This window comes from Coturnix japonica, unplaced genomic scaffold (genome assembly GCF_054131305.1).
Source record: "Coturnix japonica strain WE unplaced genomic scaffold, WE-NBRP24 Scf050, whole genome shotgun sequence".
Lineage (NCBI taxonomy): Eukaryota > Metazoa > Chordata > Aves > Galliformes > Phasianidae > Coturnix > Coturnix japonica.
The window spans coordinates 314553-333953 of record NW_028188953.1 but is presented as its reverse complement, the minus strand read 5'-3'; the positions used below and the strand labels follow the sequence as shown (position 1 = coordinate 333953).

General features: G+C 55.8%; 3 protein-coding genes across 5 annotated transcripts; 2 read left to right on the top strand and 1 right to left on the bottom strand.

Moving 5' to 3' along the window:
* Nucleotides 1-208: 208 nt before the first annotated feature.
* On the bottom strand, nucleotides 209-4933 carry LOC146752118 (SUN domain-containing protein 2-like). 3 transcript variants are annotated; one of them, XM_085532914.1, is made up of 8 exons: nucleotides 3764-4921; nucleotides 3569-3618; nucleotides 3013-3053; nucleotides 2621-2802; nucleotides 2016-2116; nucleotides 1370-1537; nucleotides 570-656; nucleotides 209-367 (listed from the first exon to the last, which is right to left on the bottom strand). In XM_085532914.1, the coding sequence occupies exons 3-8, from the start codon at nucleotides 3015-3017 to the stop codon at nucleotides 260-262; spliced, it is 651 nt and encodes a 216-aa protein (XP_085389040.1). In that variant the 5' UTR covers nucleotides 3018-3053; nucleotides 3569-3618; nucleotides 3764-4921; the 3' UTR covers nucleotides 209-259. The 3 variants fall into 3 exon arrangements, with proteins under 3 accessions (XP_085389040.1, XP_085389039.1, XP_085389038.1); XM_085532913.1 differs by having other exon boundaries at nucleotides 3569-4933; XM_085532912.1 differs by lacking the exons at nucleotides 3569-3618; nucleotides 3764-4921 and having other exon boundaries at nucleotides 3013-3562.
* A 9866-nt stretch (nucleotides 4934-14799) lies between these two features.
* Nucleotides 14800-17858, top strand: LOC146752117 (ciliary microtubule associated protein 1A-like). The gene is made up of 4 exons (XM_085532989.1): nucleotides 14800-16425; nucleotides 16595-16723; nucleotides 16956-17156; nucleotides 17310-17858. Exons 2-4 carry the CDS (start codon nucleotides 16606-16608, stop codon nucleotides 17417-17419), a joined length of 429 nt encoding a protein of 142 aa, XP_085389115.1. The 5' UTR covers nucleotides 14800-16425; nucleotides 16595-16605; the 3' UTR covers nucleotides 17420-17858.
* Nucleotides 17620-18258, top strand: LOC146752116 (ciliary microtubule associated protein 1A-like). Its single transcript, XM_085532650.1, has 3 exons — nucleotides 17620-17712; nucleotides 17880-18020; nucleotides 18175-18258. The coding sequence occupies exons 1-3, from the start codon at nucleotides 17620-17622 to the stop codon at nucleotides 18256-18258; spliced, it is 318 nt and encodes a 105-aa protein (XP_085388776.1).
* The last annotated feature ends 1143 nt before the right edge of the window (nucleotides 18259-19401 follow it).

Below are 19401 nucleotides of genomic sequence, written 5' to 3'. Positions count from 1 at the left end.
CAGAGGCAGCACAGGGCCAACGCAGAGTGGCCCGCAGCCCCCACTCCCTTCGCCCCGGCCCCCTCTCCGGTCCCCCCCCAAACACCCACCCAATTCAGCCCCGCAGCTCCTCTCTCCCCCCAACCAGCCTCGAGGTGGGCAGAAAGTTATCAACATCTCTTCAGTGAATGATCAGTCCCTAATTAAAACCCTCTGGTAGACATCAGAGTTTAGGGGGTTTTAGGGTTTATTAGGGGTTTTTAGGGATTTTTAGGGGTTTTTAGGGGTTTCCGTGGATTTCCACTCTATACACGCAGGTGTATTCCGCGTTTCCCCAGTTGTTCCGCACATCCAGTTTGAACTTTCGATACGACTGAAGGGGCTTCTCCTGCCAATGCAAAGAGGAGAGGCTTCGTTATGGGCCGGAGGGGGACCAGTGCCACATAGTGCCCCACAGATCCCACTGTTCGCCCCATAGATATGGGTGAACCTGATACACAGTCAGTGATTTCCTGGAATTCAGATTCATATTCAATAGTTGTTTAGCATGCCTTTCAGGCAGCTGGCCTCCCCCCTTGCACTTGCCATACCTGAACATGGAAGGTCTGGGAGATCTCTCCGTCCACGTTGTAAACAAATGACCCCAGGAGAGTTTCCTCTTCGTCCTCATCCACTCCCTCAAAGAGAAGAGATGATGGCGGTCACACTTAGGCAGGCAGTGCCATAAAGAACACACTGAGGCCAAAGGTGGGAGCCCTTCCAACCCTCCCTGTGCTCTGGCAGGATTGGAGCACAAAGGAGGGTGAACCTGAGTCAGGGCACGTGGAGCAATTGCTCCCAGCTGCTCGGCCACAAAGAGCCGTAGAGGCTTTTGGAGACATGGAACCACCCGAGGGATTCGGTGCCCTCAGGCAGGATGCTCTGCAGCAGCCCACCACTGAAATTTGGGAGCTCCCAACAGTATGGGTCATATGGGGCTCTGTTGGGTGTCTACTGTGTGGCTCTATGGTGCTCTATGAGCTCTTGTGTGGCTCTATGAGGTCTTACAGGGCTCTATGTGGCAGTTATGGGGCTCTGTTGGGTGTCTGTAGGGCCCTTATGGGGCCCTGTTGGGTGTCTGTGGGGCACCATGAGGCTCTTTAGTTTTCTATGAGCTCTTGTGCAGCTCTATGGGGTCTTGCAGAACATTATAGGGCTCTATGGGGTGTCTGTGGGGGCTCTACAGGGCTCATTAGGGTGTCTGTGGGGGTCTATGGGGTCTTATGTTGAGGTTATGGTGTTGTGTTTGTTGTCTCGGGGGCTCTATAGGGATTCAATGGGCTCTTATGGGGCTCTATGGCAAAGCTTTTTCCTCGGGGCCCTCCAGAAGCAGCAGCAAGCAGAGACTTACCAAGATGGCGAAGTCTCTGGGGGCACTGCTGACCTCCCCAGAGGGAGACACTGCCTTGGACACGTGCCACACAGTGAAAGCCGTGGGCCAGATGTTCTCTGGCAGCTGGATGACAGCGTGGCCCTGAGATCCTTGGAAAGCCCAGCAGCTTCCAGCAGAAACATCGGGCTGAAAGGAGAAAGACGCGTCCATCAGTGGGGAGGCAAAGAGCCGCCAGAGCTGGATGCTGGGCAAGGAGCACAGACCTTGTCTTCTATGGGGCTGCCCGTCATGGAACGCTACTCAAGGGACGGGAGGGCAATATGCAGAGGTTTGGACAACAGCTCTGGAGTCAATTGCCTTTCTCTGCTTGCACAGAGCCGGCGGGGCAGCCCTCCCCAGCATCTGTCAGGCCAGCACCCTCCCAACGTTGGTGTCAGCGATGTGGGGAAGAGTGTGGGCTGAGCAGAGCAGCTGGGCCAAAGGAAATGGATGTGCAGCCAGAATGGGGTGAGGATGGGGGGAAAGGATGGAAGGGGAAGGACTGGGAGAAGAAAGGACTGGGGGGTGGAGGGGGAGCCCTTATGGGGCTCTGTGGGGTTTCTGTGGGGGGAGGGGGGCGAAAGCAAGGGGGGGAAGCCCACAGTCAGCACTTCTCCTGCCATACCTGCAAGATGGTCTCGGGGGACTTTGCGAAGGAAAAGAGGGGAGAAAGCCGGCCTTTCCCACCATAACTCTTGGTTGTCCTCTCCGCATCAACAGTGGCACCTGAAATAAAGATGGACAGACGTGCACTGGGATGGCCCAGAGATGAGCTGAAGGAGGGAATGCTCAATCCCCAAAGCTCTTGGCAGGGCTCTGGGGTGCAGAATCCCTCCTGCTGTGTATGGGAACTGCTGAGTCCCGGCCTGAAGCGCTGATTGGGGAAAGGAGCCGGTCAGCCCTGGGAGCAGAGGGGAAGGGTTTGTAAAGCCTCAGAGATGGGGGGATTAGATGGGAAGTGAGGAGGAAATTCTGGACTCCCGGTAGACAGTGAGGCCCTGCAATGTGCTGCCCAGAGGAGCCATGGAGGCGTTGGAGACCAGGTTGGATGAAGCCCTGAGCACCTTGATGCAAAGCCCTGTCAATTTCAGGGAGTTGGGCCGGGATGGTCTTAAGGTCCCTTCAGACCTCAGCCAGCCTAAAGCTCTGTGAGATATCTGTGATGGAAAGCAGAGCTGGGCAGGTTTTGGGGAGCGCAAAGCTGAGGGTAGTGAAGAGCTGTCTACATACCCAAGGATTTCAGAGCCCAGTTGGGCATCCAGTTGCTCTTTTCCACAGCTGCCTCCATTGCGTGCCGTGTCAGCTGCAGAATTTTCTCTCTCTCGAGTCCGTGGATCCCGTTCTCTTCCAGGACATCAGAGAGTGACTCGACAATGAGCTCCTTCCTGGCCGACAGCTGAACCAGTGGGTTCCTGAAGGCAAAGGAAAAGCAAGTCTTGTTCAGCAATGTCCACCCCGCAGGTCAGAGTTCCAGTGCCATGAAGTGAAGGATCCCAGGGGGTTGTGCTCTTCCTTATCCCCCAGCCCCTTTGGTTCCTTTGCTTTGCCAAGGGCCACATAGAGCACACAGCCAGCTGAGGCCACGCTGCAGAGCCAGGTGCATGGCAAGGAAGTGTCCTTACCCCATAGACAGGAGCTCTTGCCCAGGTCCTGCAGACACCACCTGGAAGAGAAAGGCATTGATGGGAGGAAGCATGAGGAGCACGGCCAGAGCTTCCAAAGCAGTTTCCCAGGGAGCCGCTGGCAGAATTTCCTGCTGCTTCCCAGCACTTTGCAGAGGACCACAGCCTGTGGGCACCATGAGGCTCTTTGGTTCTCTATGAGCTCTTGTGCAGCTCTATGGGGTCTTACAGAGCATTATGGGGCTCTACAGGGTGTCTGTGGGGGCTCTATAGGGCTCTATGGGGTGTCAGAGCATCTGCTGCTTCTCTGTTTGCTTTCCCATCCTTTCCAGACTCCCCAGTCCCACGGATGGGCCAAAGGCTCCTTCTTCCCATGCGCTGTTGCCTTCAGCTCCGTGCTGGGCACTGGGAAGATGCTGCCACACCAAAACCTGTCCTGCTGCCAAGGCAACCCCCAGCCCGGCTCCGTCTCAGCAGCGATGAGCCCATGGCCAGACTGTCCCCACGGAGGCAGAAGGGCAGAGCTTTGGCCTCTGCCGCACAGCGTAGCACTGACCTGCAGGGCGTTCTCTCTCCAAACTCCCAATATCCAGAGGATGGCTCCAGCTGTGGGGGACATCGGTCGGGAGAGACCATTAGTTTGCCAGACTGCTCTGAGCCCTGCAGCCCATTTCCCTCCTCCCAACCCAGCCGTGTGGGACGGTCCTGCTCCTGGGCTGTGCTGGGATGGCTTTGGGTGGGGAACACTCACCAGAAAGGACCACTAGAGGCAGGACGGGAGTCCTCCTTCCCTCCTCTTGGCCAACGCGTTGCCTAAGGGAGAGATCAGATGGTGGTTATCACGGCCCAGCGCAGGGACACACACGGTCTGCTGGGATCCTTGGAGCAGACGGCTGCCATGGCTTCCTCTGCCCAGCAGAGATGTGAGTCCAGGGAGGGCCCGTTAGCAAGAGCTGCTTAGTGCCACAGCACCCATGGGACACGTGAGAGTGAAGGGCTGTGCTGTGCTGTGCCATGGGGGGCAGCAGCCTTGCCCCAATCGGCTCTCCCCAGAGCAGGAGCAGGGCTGTGCCCACGGAAATGGAGTTTGGGCTGCCTGGCTGGAGAAAGCCCAGCAGCACGCAGCGGTTCTGCCTTCCCCTCCCCACATTCTGGCCCTGCTGCACCCACCTGCCCAGCTGGGCTGGCATTTTGGCTCCTTCACTCGCACAGACACAGAGAATGGCTTGCTCTCCTCCCAGGACACAAGCACCTCTTCTCCACTCGCCTGCTCTGCACTCCTCACAGGACTGCAGTGCTGCACAGCTCTGCAGCGTGCCTCAGCAGGACGGCAGGTTCTGATGTCATAATGGCTGATAGCTGTGAGGGCCAAGTGATGCCTTCTATGAGCTCACAGGGTGTGCCCAGGAGGGACAGACCCTGTGGGTTTGCCCCCAGCCCAAGGCTGGAATACCCTGTGCTCGGAGCTCCTTTGGATGCCCTGGTAAAGATGTCTGTGCCATTGCACAGCTGCTCCCGTCCTGGGCACGGACAGGCCGTGTGCTTCTGGTGGGGGCTGTGAGAGTCACAGACTCATAGAATGGCCTGGGTTGAAAAGGACCACAATGATCATCCAGTTCCAACACCTGCTGTGTGCAGGGTCACCAACCAGCAGCCCAGGCAGCCCAGAGCCACATCCAGCCTGGCCTTGAATGCCTGCAGGGATGGGGCATCCACAGCTTCCTTGGGCAACCTGTTCCAGTGCGTCACCACCCTCTGGGGGAAAAACTTCCTCCTAAGATGCATCCTAAACCTCCCCTGTCTCAGTTTAAAACCATTCCCCCTTGTCCTATCACTGCTCACCCTCGTCATGGAGTTATCTGGATCAATCTATGTCCATAACAGGGGGGTAGTTGGCCTTTGGGCTCCCCGGCCCCCAATAATGGGAAGGGAAAGGGGTAGGAAGATGGGAGCTGGGCTAAGGAAACAAACAGAGCAGTGGCAACGATCTAAGGAGGAAGACTTACTTTACTAACTACGATGTTGGGATGCAAGATTACACAATATAATACAGTCTAATTGAACCTGAGGGCCTCTGGAACGTGTAGTTCTTCTCTGAGCTCCACAGGATGTGATGAGGTGGGAAACCCATAGCAAAAGGTACAAATCCATGACAGCTTGGCTGGGGAGGAGTTCCCAGCTCCAGCGCTGCCTTCCATGGTGTTGCTGTGAAAGGGTGGATGAATTTGGAACCTGGAAATGCCAATTTTGGGGGTTGGAGACGAAATCTGGGACTGAGGAGAGGGTGGGGAAGGAGGATCCCTTGGGAATAGAGATGGAGAGGAATGGGCTTGGATTTCAGTGCCAAAGGGGTAATGTTGGCCCAAGGGGACACACAGAATCATAGAACAAACCATCCCTGGTGGGAACAAAGCCACAAAGCGCCATCTTCACCACTGGTGGGAGGGGAGCTGTCAATGGGGACACCAAAACCATGACAAACAGCAGCAACGATCTGAGGAGAAACAAAGGGATTTACTCAACATGGTGTGGGAATGCAAGGTAGCACGCTGTAATACCATATGATGAAGATTGAAGCTCATCAATCAAATGGAATGAGAGTGTCCAAAAGGTGGAAAGGCCTCACCGTGATGCCAAGGGGAGATGCACCGTCAGGTGGAGCAGCAGGGAGGAGAGCCGAAGGAAAAGGGATGTCAGATGAGCTACTGAGGCCCTACATGTATTATTGCCCCTAAGCAGCAATGAGAACAGCACAGCCAACAGCCTGCTGGGCAATGCAGGAGTTCTTCTTCTTCAGTGCCCCGAGGATTAACTCTTTAACTCCCAGTGCAATACATGGTGCTGTGGTGTGGGATACTGATAACCAAAAATCATCAGTGACATTCCACCCCTTATTCCACATCACTGCAGCGTGTTTAATACAAACCAACAAGGAACAGTCATTCACAAGAATTAAACACACACACACACAAACCTATATGTGTGCATGGAATTACTGACTGCCCTTCCCCAGCATCAAATTCCCTTCTGGTGCACATTGAACAGCCCCATTTTACTCAATCACCCAACAAGCGCACCCAGCTCCCTGAGCAAAAGCAGTTCCACGCAGAGGTTTGCCCTTCCAGAAGCTGGCAAGACCCAAACTGCTTTTCCCAGCATGTTCTTTACATGCACTGCAGGGACCTTCATTCCCTTGACAGTATGTAGGGAGCTGGCAGGACCACGGCGACTGATAGATCCTCGGGTGTTGGCCAACCAAGTGGCTTCTGCCCAATGCTTCTTCCAGTGCTTCAATGTCCCACCACCCATTGCTTTCAACATGGCTTTTAACAACCCATTTTGGCGTTCAGTTTCACCAGAAGCTGGTGCATGGTAGGGGATGTGATAAATCCACTCCTTGCCATGATCTTTGGCCTGAGTATTTACAAGGACAATGTTGAAATGAGCCCCATTCTCTGACTCGGTTCCTTCTGGAGTGCCATGTCACACAGGACTTGTTTCTTGAGACCTAATATGGTGTTTAGAGGGTAGCATGGGGTACTGCGTATGTTTCAAGCCACCCAGCGGTCGCCTCCACCATGGTAAGCTCATCAGGATCTGGACAGGCTGGATGTCTGCACTGAAGCCAATGGGATGAGGTTCAACAAGACCAAGAGCCGGGTCCCGCACTTTGGCCACAGCAACCCCAGGCAACGCTCCAGGCGTGGGGCAGAGTGGTTGGAAGGCTGCATAGAGGAACTGGACCTGGGGGCACTGGTGGATGCTCAGAGGAACATGAGCCAGCGGTGTGTCCAGCAGGCCAAGAAGGACAACAGCATCCTGCCTTGTATCAGAAACAGCGTTGGCAGCAGGAACGGGGCAGTGATTGTCCCCCTGTTCTCAGCTCTGGTGCTGTGTCCACTTTTGGGCCCCTCACTGCACGGAAGACATCACGGCCCTCTAGTGGGTCCAGAGGAGGTGACTGCGGTCATCTGAAGGCTTTGTTGGTATTCGGAGGGCTCCACTGATTGTCAGAGATGTTCACTGACCATCAGAAGGCTTCGTTGATCAACAGGGGGTGTCACTGGTCATCAGAGGGCTTCGTTGGTCATCGGGGATTGGAGGTGTCCATGGGAGGGGATATGCAGACCTTGATCTGGGTGGTGGGGTTGGGGCACTGATGCAAGAGGCCTAAAGCAGACCCAAAGGAGAGACAAGTGGCTGCAGTAAGAGGGGCTAAAAGGAGGGTGACGTGGTCACACTATGTCAATGCAGAGGTGGATCAAAGGGTGTAGGGTTCGGGAGGAATTGTATGGAGGAGCTGAGAGAGAGCAGAGGGAAGGTATTGGGGCTGCTTGGCAGCATGAGGAGCTCCATCCTTTAGGACTTTGGAGCAGGTGATGAGAGAGGGTGGGGAAGCCCACAGGGGTGCAGGACGTGGTGTGCATGGCATGGAGCTGGGGAAGCCTCCCAGCCCTTTGAGGTGGCCACAGCCAGGCAGGAACAGATCCCAGCAGTCCCTGCTGAGCACGAGAACAAGGACACAGACACACAGCGTGTAGCTTTGCTGAGGGATTTATTGATCATCAGAGGGTGTCACTGATCATTGGGAACTTCACTGGGCACTAAAGGGCAGCACTGGCAAGGAGCAGCCTCGTCCCTGCAGGGTTTGTCTGAAGGACTCAGGGCAGGAGAAGGACTGGCAGCAGCCAAGAGACCCGGGACAGGACGTTTAGTCCCCTGGGGACAGAAGCCACAGCCCCTGTCCCAGCTGCATGGTGACTCTGGGCCATCCATAGGGCACCCTGAGCCTGCCCCCTCCAGATCCGTTCCTCTGACGGCCCCATAGAGCGCAAGGGAAGGGCTGGAGGTGACAGTGCCCAGGTCCCCCTGGAACAGGCCATGAACAATCCCCTCCATGCCATCAATTCCCAGCCCCTGGTGCCCGGTCCTCAGGGCTGCGGAGACACCCAGGATCCCCCAAGTGCCCTGTGGGGATGTAGGTGTCCCCGTGCCGCTCACCTGGACGTGTAGATCCAGGGACACACCGAGGGGACTGAGATAGTGGGACACACTGGGGGCAGTAAGACACACTGGGACACCCTGAAGGCACTGGAACAACGAGGCCAAGGCACGGTCCTGTAGCTTGCTGTCATGGCTTTGTAATGTTGCTGTCAATATTCCATATCATAACATCATGTGCAGAATCATTAGAAGGTTCATACTCCAGTTCCATGGAATAACAACATCCTGAATACTCAGCTCTCAGAAGAGAACTACGTATCCCAGAGGACTTCACAGTCAGAGATAAGTCACGGAGAATCTCTCTCTCTGTTTTATTCGATTTATTAGCCTCAATCATATTGCATTCTATTCTGTTATCATGTATTCCGATATCATATTCAGTAAAATAAGTTTTCCTCCTTGGATTGCCGCCGCTGTTCTTTTCCCATTCCCTTTATCCTTCCCTTTTGGGCTGGGGGCCCCATGGGGCAGCTGCCCCTGTCACGGGCACAGGTAGATCCAGGTAACGCATGACAGATGGTGATATCAGGGAGTAACGTTGGAGTGACATTCCTGGGGTGACATTCTCAGGGAGTTTGGTTGGGGACCTGAAGGTCTGTGATTGAAAAACAGTCCTGGGATGGAAGAAAGAATTCTGATCGTTTGAATGGAACTGCTGTTTGTGGCTGTGGCCACAAAGAACTTGCTTTGTAGAGAGAGCTGACCTTGGGCATTTATCTTGATTTGGCAAAGACTTATTTTGCAAGCAGGTGTTTCACCTGGGCTTTGTGTCGTGCATTGAGAGCCTATTGAGAGCCTCTAGGCAGCCTTCAGTCTGCCTAGAGCCAGGCAGACTGAAGAAATAGGAAAATCTATCAATCAATCCATCAAAATGCTCTGGCAATCAATGGAACTGTTGGTGCTACAGATACCGCTCGATTTGCCGTTTTTGTTAGAGGTTGTGATAACAGATATAGCGTCACTGAAGAAACAGCTTCTTTGATGCCATTGAAAGTCAAAACTAAATCTCTGGAGCTGTATGAAGCAATAAAAGCAACATTAAAGTGATTTTCTTTCTCCTTTCACAGCACCTGTGTCTCCAGCATCCCTCCCCCCCCCCCACCCAAGCCTTTCCACGATTCTGTTTCCATGATGTCAATGTGGAAACCTCAGCTGTGGTCTCCTGCTGCTCCAGATGAGTGCCAATCCTCTCCCACCACACAGTGCACACAAGCCCAGGGGGAACCTGGCCATGGCAGCAGAACAGATCTGCATCCTGGAAGGGATGTGAGGTCACAATGCCTGCCGTGCTCGATGAGGTCACAGTGCTCAGTGTGTGTACCCCAGCTGTTCCGTGCTGGCCCCAGCACTTGCTGTGGCTGCAGCGGTGGTGGTGACAGCATGGCACGAGTGTGGGGGGCCGTGTCCCCCACCCGCCTTGCTCTCCTCCTCCTACTGATGGCCATGTGTTCCAAGGAGACTTGTGCTGTGCCGTGGCGAGCTCCAGCAGCAGGTGGGTGGGCAAAGATGGGACCAAGTGTAACTACAGGCCAGAGGTCCAGGCTGTTGTCCCTGTGCCACACTGCCCCGGGGCTGCCTTTCTGCAAGGGTTTATTGGGAAGGGGGCCAGGCAGCACCCCAGGAGCCGGGTGTGGGCTGAAGCAGCGCTCCACCAGGGCTGGCTCCAGCTATGCCAGGCCATGGCTCTGCTGCTGGCTGAGCCCACCCTGGAGGTGTCCTATGGGAAAGCTCAGAAGAAGCGTGCTGGGAAAAGTGTGAGCATTTCTGCTCTGGCTTCCCAGTGCTCCCCACAGGCAAATCCCAGTTCCCAACAGAGACACCCAGCTGGAGCCCAGAGGAAGGAACAGGCATCGTTTCCTCTGGTGCTTTAGTGGGAGATCCAGCAAGGAGCTCCCAGTAAGAAAGCCCTGACGGGCTGTATACCCTTCCATGAGGTCCCAGAGGTGTGTTACAAGTGGCCTGGAGAGGGCATTTGAAAAGCTGCCGAGTGCCAGGCTCCAGGTCACCCCGGTCATTCTCTAGCTTTGGCAATCACGGTCTGAGTCTCCCATTCCATTACCTGACCAGTCCCCAGTGACTAAGGGAGAAGGCGCAACATGCAATGGGAACATCTCTCATCTGTTCTTGATTTTAGATGATGATGTTGGAGTTCCTTATCCAGATGTTTTGATGGATACTGATTTTGTGCCTCAGGGGAAACCCAGAGGTAAGTTGCGTCTGTTTCCTGGAAGACAGAAAAATGAGCTCTGTAATAGTTTATTCAGGTACTTAAGAACCTCCAAAGGTCTTTCAAGTCTCTTTGTGCCTTAAAGGCCGTACACAGATCAGCTGAGAGTAGTTCTTTACTTGGAGAGTTGTCCCATTTCAGTGGGAAGGCAGCCCTTGCCACTCTTTGGAGGAGAGAACCGATGCCTTTGCTGTTTGGGCCATGTCATTCCCCGACCTGCTGCCAGTCTTTGCAGGTCACTGCAGAAAAACCAGGCCCCAGTGTGCTGTGGAAGCACTCCTCACCTGTGTCTGGTCACACTTGTGCCTGCAGGCCCTCTTGGTGGATTACCAGAATGGAGACCTGTCCCTGAGCCTGGGGTGGATGCCAGAGGTAAGTCACCAGTCTTCACCTCATGATCTTTGCTCATATTTGGTTGTGGAAGTTCAGGAAGGGTTCAGCTTTTTGCTGCCTGGTGGTTTCTCGTCCATGAGAAGCTTGGGCAGTCACTGTTCCTTGGGTGCTGTGTGCACCCACTGTCCCATTGGCTTTCTCTCCATCCATCGGAGATCTTTCTAGTAAGAAAACCCCAATGTTCTTCCATGCTGTCTCTGAGGACTGTTTCACGTGGCCTGGAGAGAGTATCTGCAAAGCTGCTGAGTACCAGCCAACTGCCCACCTGGCCCCTCTGCAAATTTCAACCCAGCTCTGCCTCCTCTGTGCCTGCGCCATGCCCAGACTTTGCCTTTCTCTCATTCTTCACAGCGCTGTCAAATCCCGGGGAAGCCCACCACAACGGGGTCTATCGTTTTCTGAGGAATCCAGGTAAGCAGCGATCTGGCAGGAGTTCATAAGCAGGAGAAACATCCTGAAAACTCGGAGCGTGCAAGTTGTGCCCATGCCGGGGGGAAGGAAAAGGGGAGAAACAGGTTCAGGTGCTGCTGAGGGGCCCTGACTTTGCCCCCGAGGAGTGGGGTCTGAGTAGGGGGGGAGAGCTCAGGGCAGCACTCCCTGCACAACACGACCGTGGTTCTTGTCCACGTCACTCTTAGCAGGAACTGATTAAACAGATGCACACACTCTCCTTCTGCTCTAATGAGTTTTGTTTAGTCAGACGACGTGTCCCAAAGGGTCACGGTGTGCCGGCCTGCGGCAGCACTACCCAGCCTCACAAGGCAAGGGTAGGTGAGTGCAAAAGAAATGTTAGAGCATGATGGAGAAGAAGGAGCAAATCTGGCAGAGCCAGAGCGTACCCAAAGCTGAGAGGCAAAATAGAGGCTCCAGAGCACCTCGATGCGCGTTGCCTTAGGGAGTTCCCTTTGCTTCCCCTGGAAGCAGGGAAGCATTGCAGCCTGAGGATTTTCACTTGTTCCAGGAGGCCAACAAAATGGAAAAGAATTGTGTAGCAATGTCAGACCTCCTTGAGATTTCCATTAAGGCACGAGACACAGCAATGACCATGTTGTTCCTCCAGGTGTGCCTGGTGCAGGACGTGCAAACGCCGAGCAAGTTAAAGTTGGTTGGAAGTTCTACCTGATAGTTGCTGGAGCTTCCTTGGGTTCCCTATTGCTGGGGATGCTTCTGTGCTGGCTTCTTATTTACTGGTACAGGAACAGAAAGTGAGTTGTTGACCCCCATCCCCATCCTGCCCAACTCTTTACTGTAGGGCTGCTGTGGGCCAGGAGGCGTTTCTAGTTAAAGCAGCGTAAAAAGACCAGTTAATTGTTGGCTCACACGGTCTGTGATTGACGCAGTTAGATGTTGTCATTGGCTTCAGCCCATCCTTACTGCTGGGCCAGAGACAGGCTGGGAGCTGAGGGTGGCTCTTTGCCATGCGCTGTGAGAAAGCAGAGCAGGGGCTCTCCTGTGCCCTCAGCACGTTCCTCTCTTTGCAGGCGCCGCTGGGAAGCTAAAACATGGGCTAAACAAACCCAGGACAATACCATCATCTACAGGTCACTGCCAAGCTTCCTACCTGGACTGGATGTCTGACAAGCCCAGCAGCCCCCGGTCCCGACGGGCATCAACGCCGCCCCCCCGTCCCCCACCACCATCCTTCGGGGGACAGAAAGAACCCACCCGGGGTGGAGGCTTGCGGTCATCGGCCAGCACTGAAACAACGTCTGACCGGCAGATGAGCGACAGGCCCAGCAGCCCCCGGCCCCACCGGGCATCATCGCCGCCCCCCCCCACCCCCACCGCCATCCTTCAGGGGGCGGGAGCGGTCCCCTCAGCTCCGGAGCATCACCCAGCACCCGGACAACTGCTGCCTTGGGGAAGCATGAGAGGCCCGGCAGCCCCCAGCCCCCAGCACCAACTCTGCCCTCTTCCTCCCCTCCAGCATCCATCAGGGGACGCAGAGTGCAGAGGTGGGGAAACAGTCCAAGAGACAGACAACCACTGCCTGGGGGAAGCACAACCAGCCCAGCAGCCCCCCACCTCCCCAGGCACCGTCACCACCCTCCCCCTCCCCTCCACCATCCTTTATTAGGTAGAAGCGCCCCCGCCCCACCGTGTCAGCTTAGGGGCATCAGACACCTGGAAAACCACTGCCAGGGGGAAACAGACCAGGCCCAGCAGCCCCCAGCCCTTCCCCAGCACCACCTCTGCCCTCCTGCTCCTCTCCACCATCCATCAGGAGGTGGGAGCACCCCCAGTGGGTTGGTTTGGGGCACCATCTGACATCCACAGAACCACTGCTGTCATCAACCAGAGTTTTCCAGGCCCCACACTACCAATAAATTGATAGTTATACTACAGTTGTCCGTGTACTGTTGTCGTGTCATTACCTGACCCACTACCAGACCCTCACACAAATGCAGCACAGCAGGCAGGGCAGAAACAGCCCCATGGGATCCAGAGGCTTCCAGAGACTTGGATGGGCCCTGAGATACAACACCACCAGCACAAGTGATCCTGCATTGACAGGAAGCCCGTGGGATGCCCAGAAGAGAAATGTGGGCTGAGTTTCCTGCTTTCTGTGCAAACACTGGAAGGCCAAAAGCCGGCTGGCCGGCCTGGGGATTCCTATGCAGCCTGCCCGGGGCTCAGTGCCAGGCAACAAAATGGCTGCCTGAGCTGCTGGGCCTGTGAGGCCAAAAGCCGGCCAGGCAGTCAGGGGGGACCTTGCCAGGCCTGAAGCTGGTCATGCGGTTAGGGGGGCCCTGTTAGGCTAAAAGCCAGCTGTCTGCTCTGGGGGGCACTGCCAGCTCCAATGCCTGCAGGCCGGGGAAGCCCTTCCAGGCCAAAAGCCTGCAGGCCGGGGTCCCTGCCAGGCATGGATTTAGGCCCCGGGGCTGGTGATGGCCTCTCAGGCTGCGGCTTGATGCCTTGGGGCTGGTGCCGGCCTGCCTGGCTGTGCTGGGAATGCAACCTTGGTTCTGCATCACAGTTTGAACAGGGCAGTTAGTAGCATGTTTTAGAAATACACAAGGTTCCACCCATGCAGTGCTTAATCCTGTGCCTGTGTTCCAAAGCCCAGGCTCCATGAAGGTCAGCAATGTTTTAGTGTTGACCTTGATTGGAACAGAGTTGGATCGTAGGAGGCAGTGTGATCCCACAGAGATGGCATTGAGCAGGAGGAGGAAGAAACCTGTTTGTGAATGGCCAGGTTGAGCCAAACACAGCGTGTCGTGTTGTGTTGCAGAAGCACGGAATGGCTGATGTTGGAATGGAGATCTGGGCCCATCTGGTCCAGGACCTGCTGCAACAGGGCCAGCAGAATTGGTGCCCAGGAACACATCCGATGGGTTTGGAGATCTCCCAGAGGAAACCCCACAGCCTCTCTGGGTCTCTGTGCCAGTGCTGCAGCACTTACACAGTGCAGGAGTGCTCCTGACATTTGGTGGCAACCTCTGGTCCTGGCACTTGGCTCCACTGGATGCTCCTCTCAGCCCCTTCTCTCAGGCTTTTGTCATAGAAGAGTTCTCTTTGGGTCCTGTGGGTTCCTGCCCCTGACAGACTGTGGGAACAGACCACCCCCGTGGCCCCACCCTGGCAATTTGTCACTTGCCAAGGACAGAGGGGACAAAGAGGCAGAGGTAGGGGCAGGTGATAAGGAGGGCAGAAACAGCCCCATCCCTGTCCCCTTGTCTGTACCGGCAAGTGCTGGCCGTGGTGTGTAGAGCCCCATGGGGAACCTTAGAGGTCATAGCTTGTAGGCAAAGCAGAAGCGTATGGTGCATAGCTTACGGGGCAAAGCTGTGGGGGTTATGGGACAGAGCATCAAGGGCAGTGGTGGTTCTATCGGACACAGCCAAAAAAGGAGGCTTAGAGGCCTTAACAGCCCTGTAGAGCCTAAAGTCCTTGAAGCTTAAGGGTAGGCCTGGAGCTGAGGTACTAAAGGGCTGGACTGGAAGCACTGAGGTTTTGAGGGCCTGATGCACAGAGGGAGGCCAAAAAAGAGACCACGAGTCCATGAGCATTGACGGCACAAAGGAAGGCTTAGAGCTGTAATGGAGAACACACCTGGAGGCACAGATGCCTGCAAGCTGTCCTAGAGGCATAGGGGGAGGCCTAAAGGCTTAGAGGTTGCCAAGGAGGCTTAGAGGCCTTAAGGTAAAACAGCCTGGAGGGAGGCCCAGAGCCTGGCCAAGAGGCCTTGCAGCTTAGTAGTCCTGAGGCCAAAGGGAGGCATGGAGGCCAAGCAAGAGAAAGCCTAGAAGAGCAGAGGCCAAGAGGAGCTGGGGGTTGTACTTGTACCTCGAGGTCTGGACACCTACAGCCCAAGAAGCCTGAAGGCCTTGAAGCTGGACTAGAGGTCTTGAGACAGAGAGGCCAAGAGAGCCACAGGGTGGCCCAGGGGCACTCAGGCACCAAAGAAGGTGCAGAGGTGTATGGACTTAGACACCTATGGGTGGGCTTAGAGACATGGAGGTCCAGAGGAAGGCTGAGATGGCTAGAGGACTAGAGGCCTCTCTCCTGACCTGCAGGCCACGTCTAGTGCTCTCTCTCACTGGCATTCATGGTCTCTCAGCCTCTTGAAAAGCTTCTTGTTCCATAGGTCTCCTTTAACCCCTTGGATACTAGGCGTAGGCCCTCAGGGCCACCACACAGGCCTGTAGGAATTAGGCCTCAAGGCCGCTGATGATCCACTCCTCTTTGATGGCTGACCAGAGGTGACGGCTGATGAGAGGTTTTGCCCAGGAGAAGGGGGCAGGGCGGCCTATCTGGGCCCAGTGCCCAGCAACAGCCTCCTGCTGCAGTTCCCTGCAGGACGCTGGTGACTGTCACAGGCTCTGCTGCAGAACACAGACATCAGGACGCTAAGTGCTGGCTTCAGTTTCACTCTTTATTTCCTCTCTCCCTTTGAGCATCCTCTATGACCATAACTGACCGGTCCTGACTGCACAGCACTTCCCATTCACACACACAACTCCATCAGTAAGAAACAAAACAAGAGAGAAAGTACCAATCTGAACAGCCAGCAGGACCTGGCTAAGCTCTGCTGTGTGATCTACCCCTGGATCTCAGGGGTCACTGTCAGGAAGTGCCCGCTGTGACAGAAGCCGGCCACCAGGGACATCCCTACATCCAGCACATCAGCATCAATGGAGCCAAGGATGGGAGCTGGAGATCCTTCCGCAGAAGGCCACCTGATCCCAGAGCAGCCATTGCAATGTGCTCTGCAGCTCTGTCAAATACAGCCAGTGGAGGTCAACAGACACAACTTGAGCATGGGGCCGGGGGGTTGGGGAACACAAGCAGTGCCCTCCAGGCATGCAGCAGGGCTGCTGGCTGCTCATGGCAGTGCCATGGGGTTTCCAAAGCACAGTTTCCACAATTTGCCAGGGTTGGACGGGACTTTCAGTCCATTTCCCCATTGGGATTGTCTCCCTTGCAGGTGATGCTGATGAAGCCCCAGGAGCCCCGGGCGGCACGTGGCTCAAACTAAGAGCTGCAGGTGTTGGCAGCGTGAGCTACGACTTCTTCCTGCTTGGGGTGCAAGGCCGAGAAGGCGTGGAGGGCTGCAGGCCAGCCAGGAGATGTCACAGCACGGATGGAATCATCCGGAGCCTGTGTGCTGTCACAATGCGCTGCCATGACATCGCCGGGCCCTCCCCAAGGACAGCCGGCCACTGGCTCCAGGAGCTTCATTTGTGAGCTGTGCAGCCCGCAGCCGCTCGCTGTGCCCTGTGCCTGAGAGCAGCCCCAGCAGCAGACCAGCTCAGCCTCATCGCGCTCATCCTCCAAGGCTCAGAGAGGTGAGGGAGAGCTCCTGCACACTTCAGGCTGCAGAGCCCAGCTTGGCTCTGGTGTGTGTGAGGGGCATGTAGCACGAGACTGGCAGGACTGGCAGTGAGCAGGAGAAATTGCTGCCGGCCCTTCCAGCTCAGGAACTCCATTCAGTAACTGCTCTGCTCTTGCCTTTAGGTTTGGAGCAAATGTCTAACAGCATGGACGGAGCCTGGGTGGGGACCTGGAGACCCCATCGCCCACGTGGCCTCATCTCGGCCCAGTTCCCCAGCCCCGGGCCCAAATACTCCATCCCGGGGACAACAGGTACAGCGACCATCCCCAGGGCTTGAGGCGCATTGGGGACATCACGGGGCAGAGCAGCTCCCCAGCCTTGCCCCGTTCTGGCAGAGCCTCCTGGCTCTCTGGCACAGCTGCAAGCCAGGCCTGGCCGAGGAAGGCCAGTTCTACTGGTGATGCTCCTTGTGACCCAAGGGGCCAAAGGAGCTGGAAACATGCAGCTGCACAGGGGTGTGCTCTCTTCTGCTTTTCCTCCTAGGTTACGTGGGCCACAGCCCCACCAAAAACCGTGCCCCCGCTTACACCTTTAGAGGGACCAAACGACCTGCAGCAGGGAGCTGCGGGCCAGGTCCCTGCTACTTTGTGGAGCCGGCCATCACCAGGAATGGCAAGTACAAGGTTCCAGGCGCCCACCTCCAAGGACGACCCACCACCAAGACCACCGTCACCCCCGGACCGAGTGAGTACCACTGCTACAGTGTCCCCACGTGCTGCAGTGTCCCCGCGTGCTGCCTGTGTCCCCCAGCAATTGTGCAGCTCTTCAGAGGACTCTTTCTGGCTGCAGAAGGAGACCAGCCCTTCACAGCTTTCTTCCTCTTCTCCTCCGCCCCAGGTGACTACCGCACCGAAGCAGCCAACAGGCACGTCTTCAAGTGCCCACCGGTGCAGTCCATGGCCTTCCGGCGGGAGCCCCTCCGCACAGACCGCCCTCCAGGTACGTGACCCTGGCAAAGGCAGACCCTTCAGCCTGAGCATCCTCCAGGGACGGGCTGCTGCTCAGAGGGGCAACACGTCCCTCCTGCTCCCACCAGCGGGCTGTGCAGGCTGCCCCTCGCTGCTGCTTCCATCTCCTCCATCCCCTCACGCACACACTCTCTGCTGCTCCTCCTGCAGGTCCTGGCACTTACACACTGCCCAGGCTGATGGGGCCCAACACAGCCTACACATCGGCCAGCCCCTGCTACTCCATCAGGGGAAGGAGCCAGCGCGGTCGCTTTGACGAGGACCTTGCCAAGGTGAGCTCTGCTGCTCCTCTCTTCCATGTTAGCGTCCAAAACCAGGCTCCTCTCCCTGTGCCACAGGGGCTTCCAGCCCTGCTGCAGCTTTGCTTAATGCAGCCTTCCAGGGAAAGAGAGAGCCTTGAATGTGACCCCAGCCCCGTGTGGCCATGACTCTCTTGCAGACTCCAGGTCCTGCGGCGCTCCCCAGAGTGGCCGTAGACGTGTACAAGAAAAGGGCGCCCGCATACACCATGGCAGCCCGACCAAAACATGGAGAGGGCAAAGCAGTGAAGCCCGGGCCGGCAGACTACAACGTAGGCCAGGTAAGGCAGCTGCTCAGCTCTTCCCCTCTGCTTCACAAGCACAGCCTTCACGCCTCTCTCCCCTCCCCTGGGCCTTCCCCACATCTCCCTTGCAGGGAGCAAGGGCAGCAAAGAAGGGCCCTTGCTGATCTGCCTTTCCTTTCTGCCCTTCCAGGTGACGCTGATCAAGCCCCAAGCGCCTGCCTCCACTTTTGGGATCCGGCATTCCCTCTACACAACCCCCCTCATTGTGGAATAAGACAGCACAGTCTGGAAGGCCGTTGCGGGGGAGAGGAGAGTAGCCAACATCCGGCTTCCTTCTGATCCCATTTCCCTTCATCCAGTTGGGCTTTTGCCCGTTATACTATTAGATGTTAGTGTTAGGAGTAAGTCATTAATAAATTAATTAAAAACCTTATGTAGGCCTTCTTGTTACTCCTTTTTCCTCACTGCTACACACAGGAATGCGCTGCCACCCCCTGAAGCCTTTCTAACATCAGCGCATTGGAAAACGCTGATGCTTTATCAGTCATTTGCATTACTGGGGGGTTCTGTGTGGTCACTGGGGATCTCTGCGATCCCTATGCGTCTCTATGGTGTCCTTATCAATCTCTATCAGGTCCCTAGCGTGGCTCTGTGTGGTGATATGGGGTCCCAATGGGCCTCTTTGGGTTGATATGGGTTCTCTAAGGGTCTCTTTGGGATCCCTAAGGGTCTCTATGGGGTGATATGGGAACCCTATGGGTCATTATGGGGTTCCTAAGTGGCAATATGGGGTCCCTGTGGAGTCAATCGGGGTTCTATGGGGCTCTATGGGGTCAAGGAAGGTCTTCATGGGTCCCTAAGGGGCTCTTTGGGGTAATATAGTGCTCTACGGAGCTCACTGGGGTCCCTGAGGGGCTCTCTGGAGTCCCTGTGGGTCTCTTTGGAGTCTGCTTGGGGCACTATGGGATGATACGGGGTGATAAGAGGTCCCTATGGGGCTCTTTGCGGTTTCTGAGGGGCATTCCTTGAACAAAGGTTGAAGGGAAAATAATGAAACACGGAGGCAAAAAGAGAATAAAAAGCAAAGGATGGCAACAAAGATAGAAAAAGCAATGTTTGGGTTGGAAGAGATCTGGAAGATCACACAGTTCCAACCCCCCTGCAGTAGGCAGGGACACCTCCCTCTACACCAGGGTGCTCCAAGTCCCACCCAGCCCGGCTTTGTGCACATAAAGACAAACTATGTCTGCCCCCTGAAACCTGTAACAGCCACTCAAGGGGACACACAGCACCTCTCATCATTTACTCTGCAGACAAGGTTTAACAGCAGAGCACTGACCCGTAACCAGCGAAGCATCTTCCAGGTCTCCAGACCTCCCAGATTTAATGCTGTCTGTTATGTCCTTGATAGAAATGC

Bases quoted from the DNA above. Each gene is read 5' to 3' on its own strand.
- LOC146752118 (XM_085532912.1), bottom strand. From the start codon at position 3,191: ATGGTGCCCACAGGCTGTGGTCCTCTGCAAAGTGCTGGGAAGCAGCAG. The intron at 1,538-2,015 runs GTATGGCAGGAG...TTCTCCTTTCAG, and splicing joins CCCCCGAGACCATCTTGCAG to CCCGATGTTTCTGCTGGAAG. The intron at 368-569 runs GTATGGCAAGTG...TTGCATTGGCAG, and splicing joins CCCAGACCTTCCATGTTCAG to GAGAAGCCCCTTCAGTCGTA.
- LOC146752117 (XM_085532989.1), top strand. From the start codon at position 16,606: ATGTCTAACAGCATGGACGGAGCCTGGGTGGGGACCTGGAGACCCCAT. The intron at 16,724-16,955 runs GTACAGCGACCA...TTTTCCTCCTAG, and splicing joins CTCCATCCCGGGGACAACAG to GTTACGTGGGCCACAGCCCC. The intron at 17,157-17,309 runs GTGAGTACCACT...CCTCCGCCCCAG, and splicing joins CACCGTCACCCCCGGACCGA to GTGACTACCGCACCGAAGCA.
- LOC146752116 (XM_085532650.1), top strand. From the start codon at position 17,620: ATGGGGCCCAACACAGCCTACACATCGGCCAGCCCCTGCTACTCCATC. The intron at 17,713-17,879 runs GTGAGCTCTGCT...ACTCTCTTGCAG, and splicing joins TTGACGAGGACCTTGCCAAG to ACTCCAGGTCCTGCGGCGCT. The intron at 18,021-18,174 runs GTAAGGCAGCTG...CTGCCCTTCCAG, and splicing joins CAGACTACAACGTAGGCCAG to GTGACGCTGATCAAGCCCCA.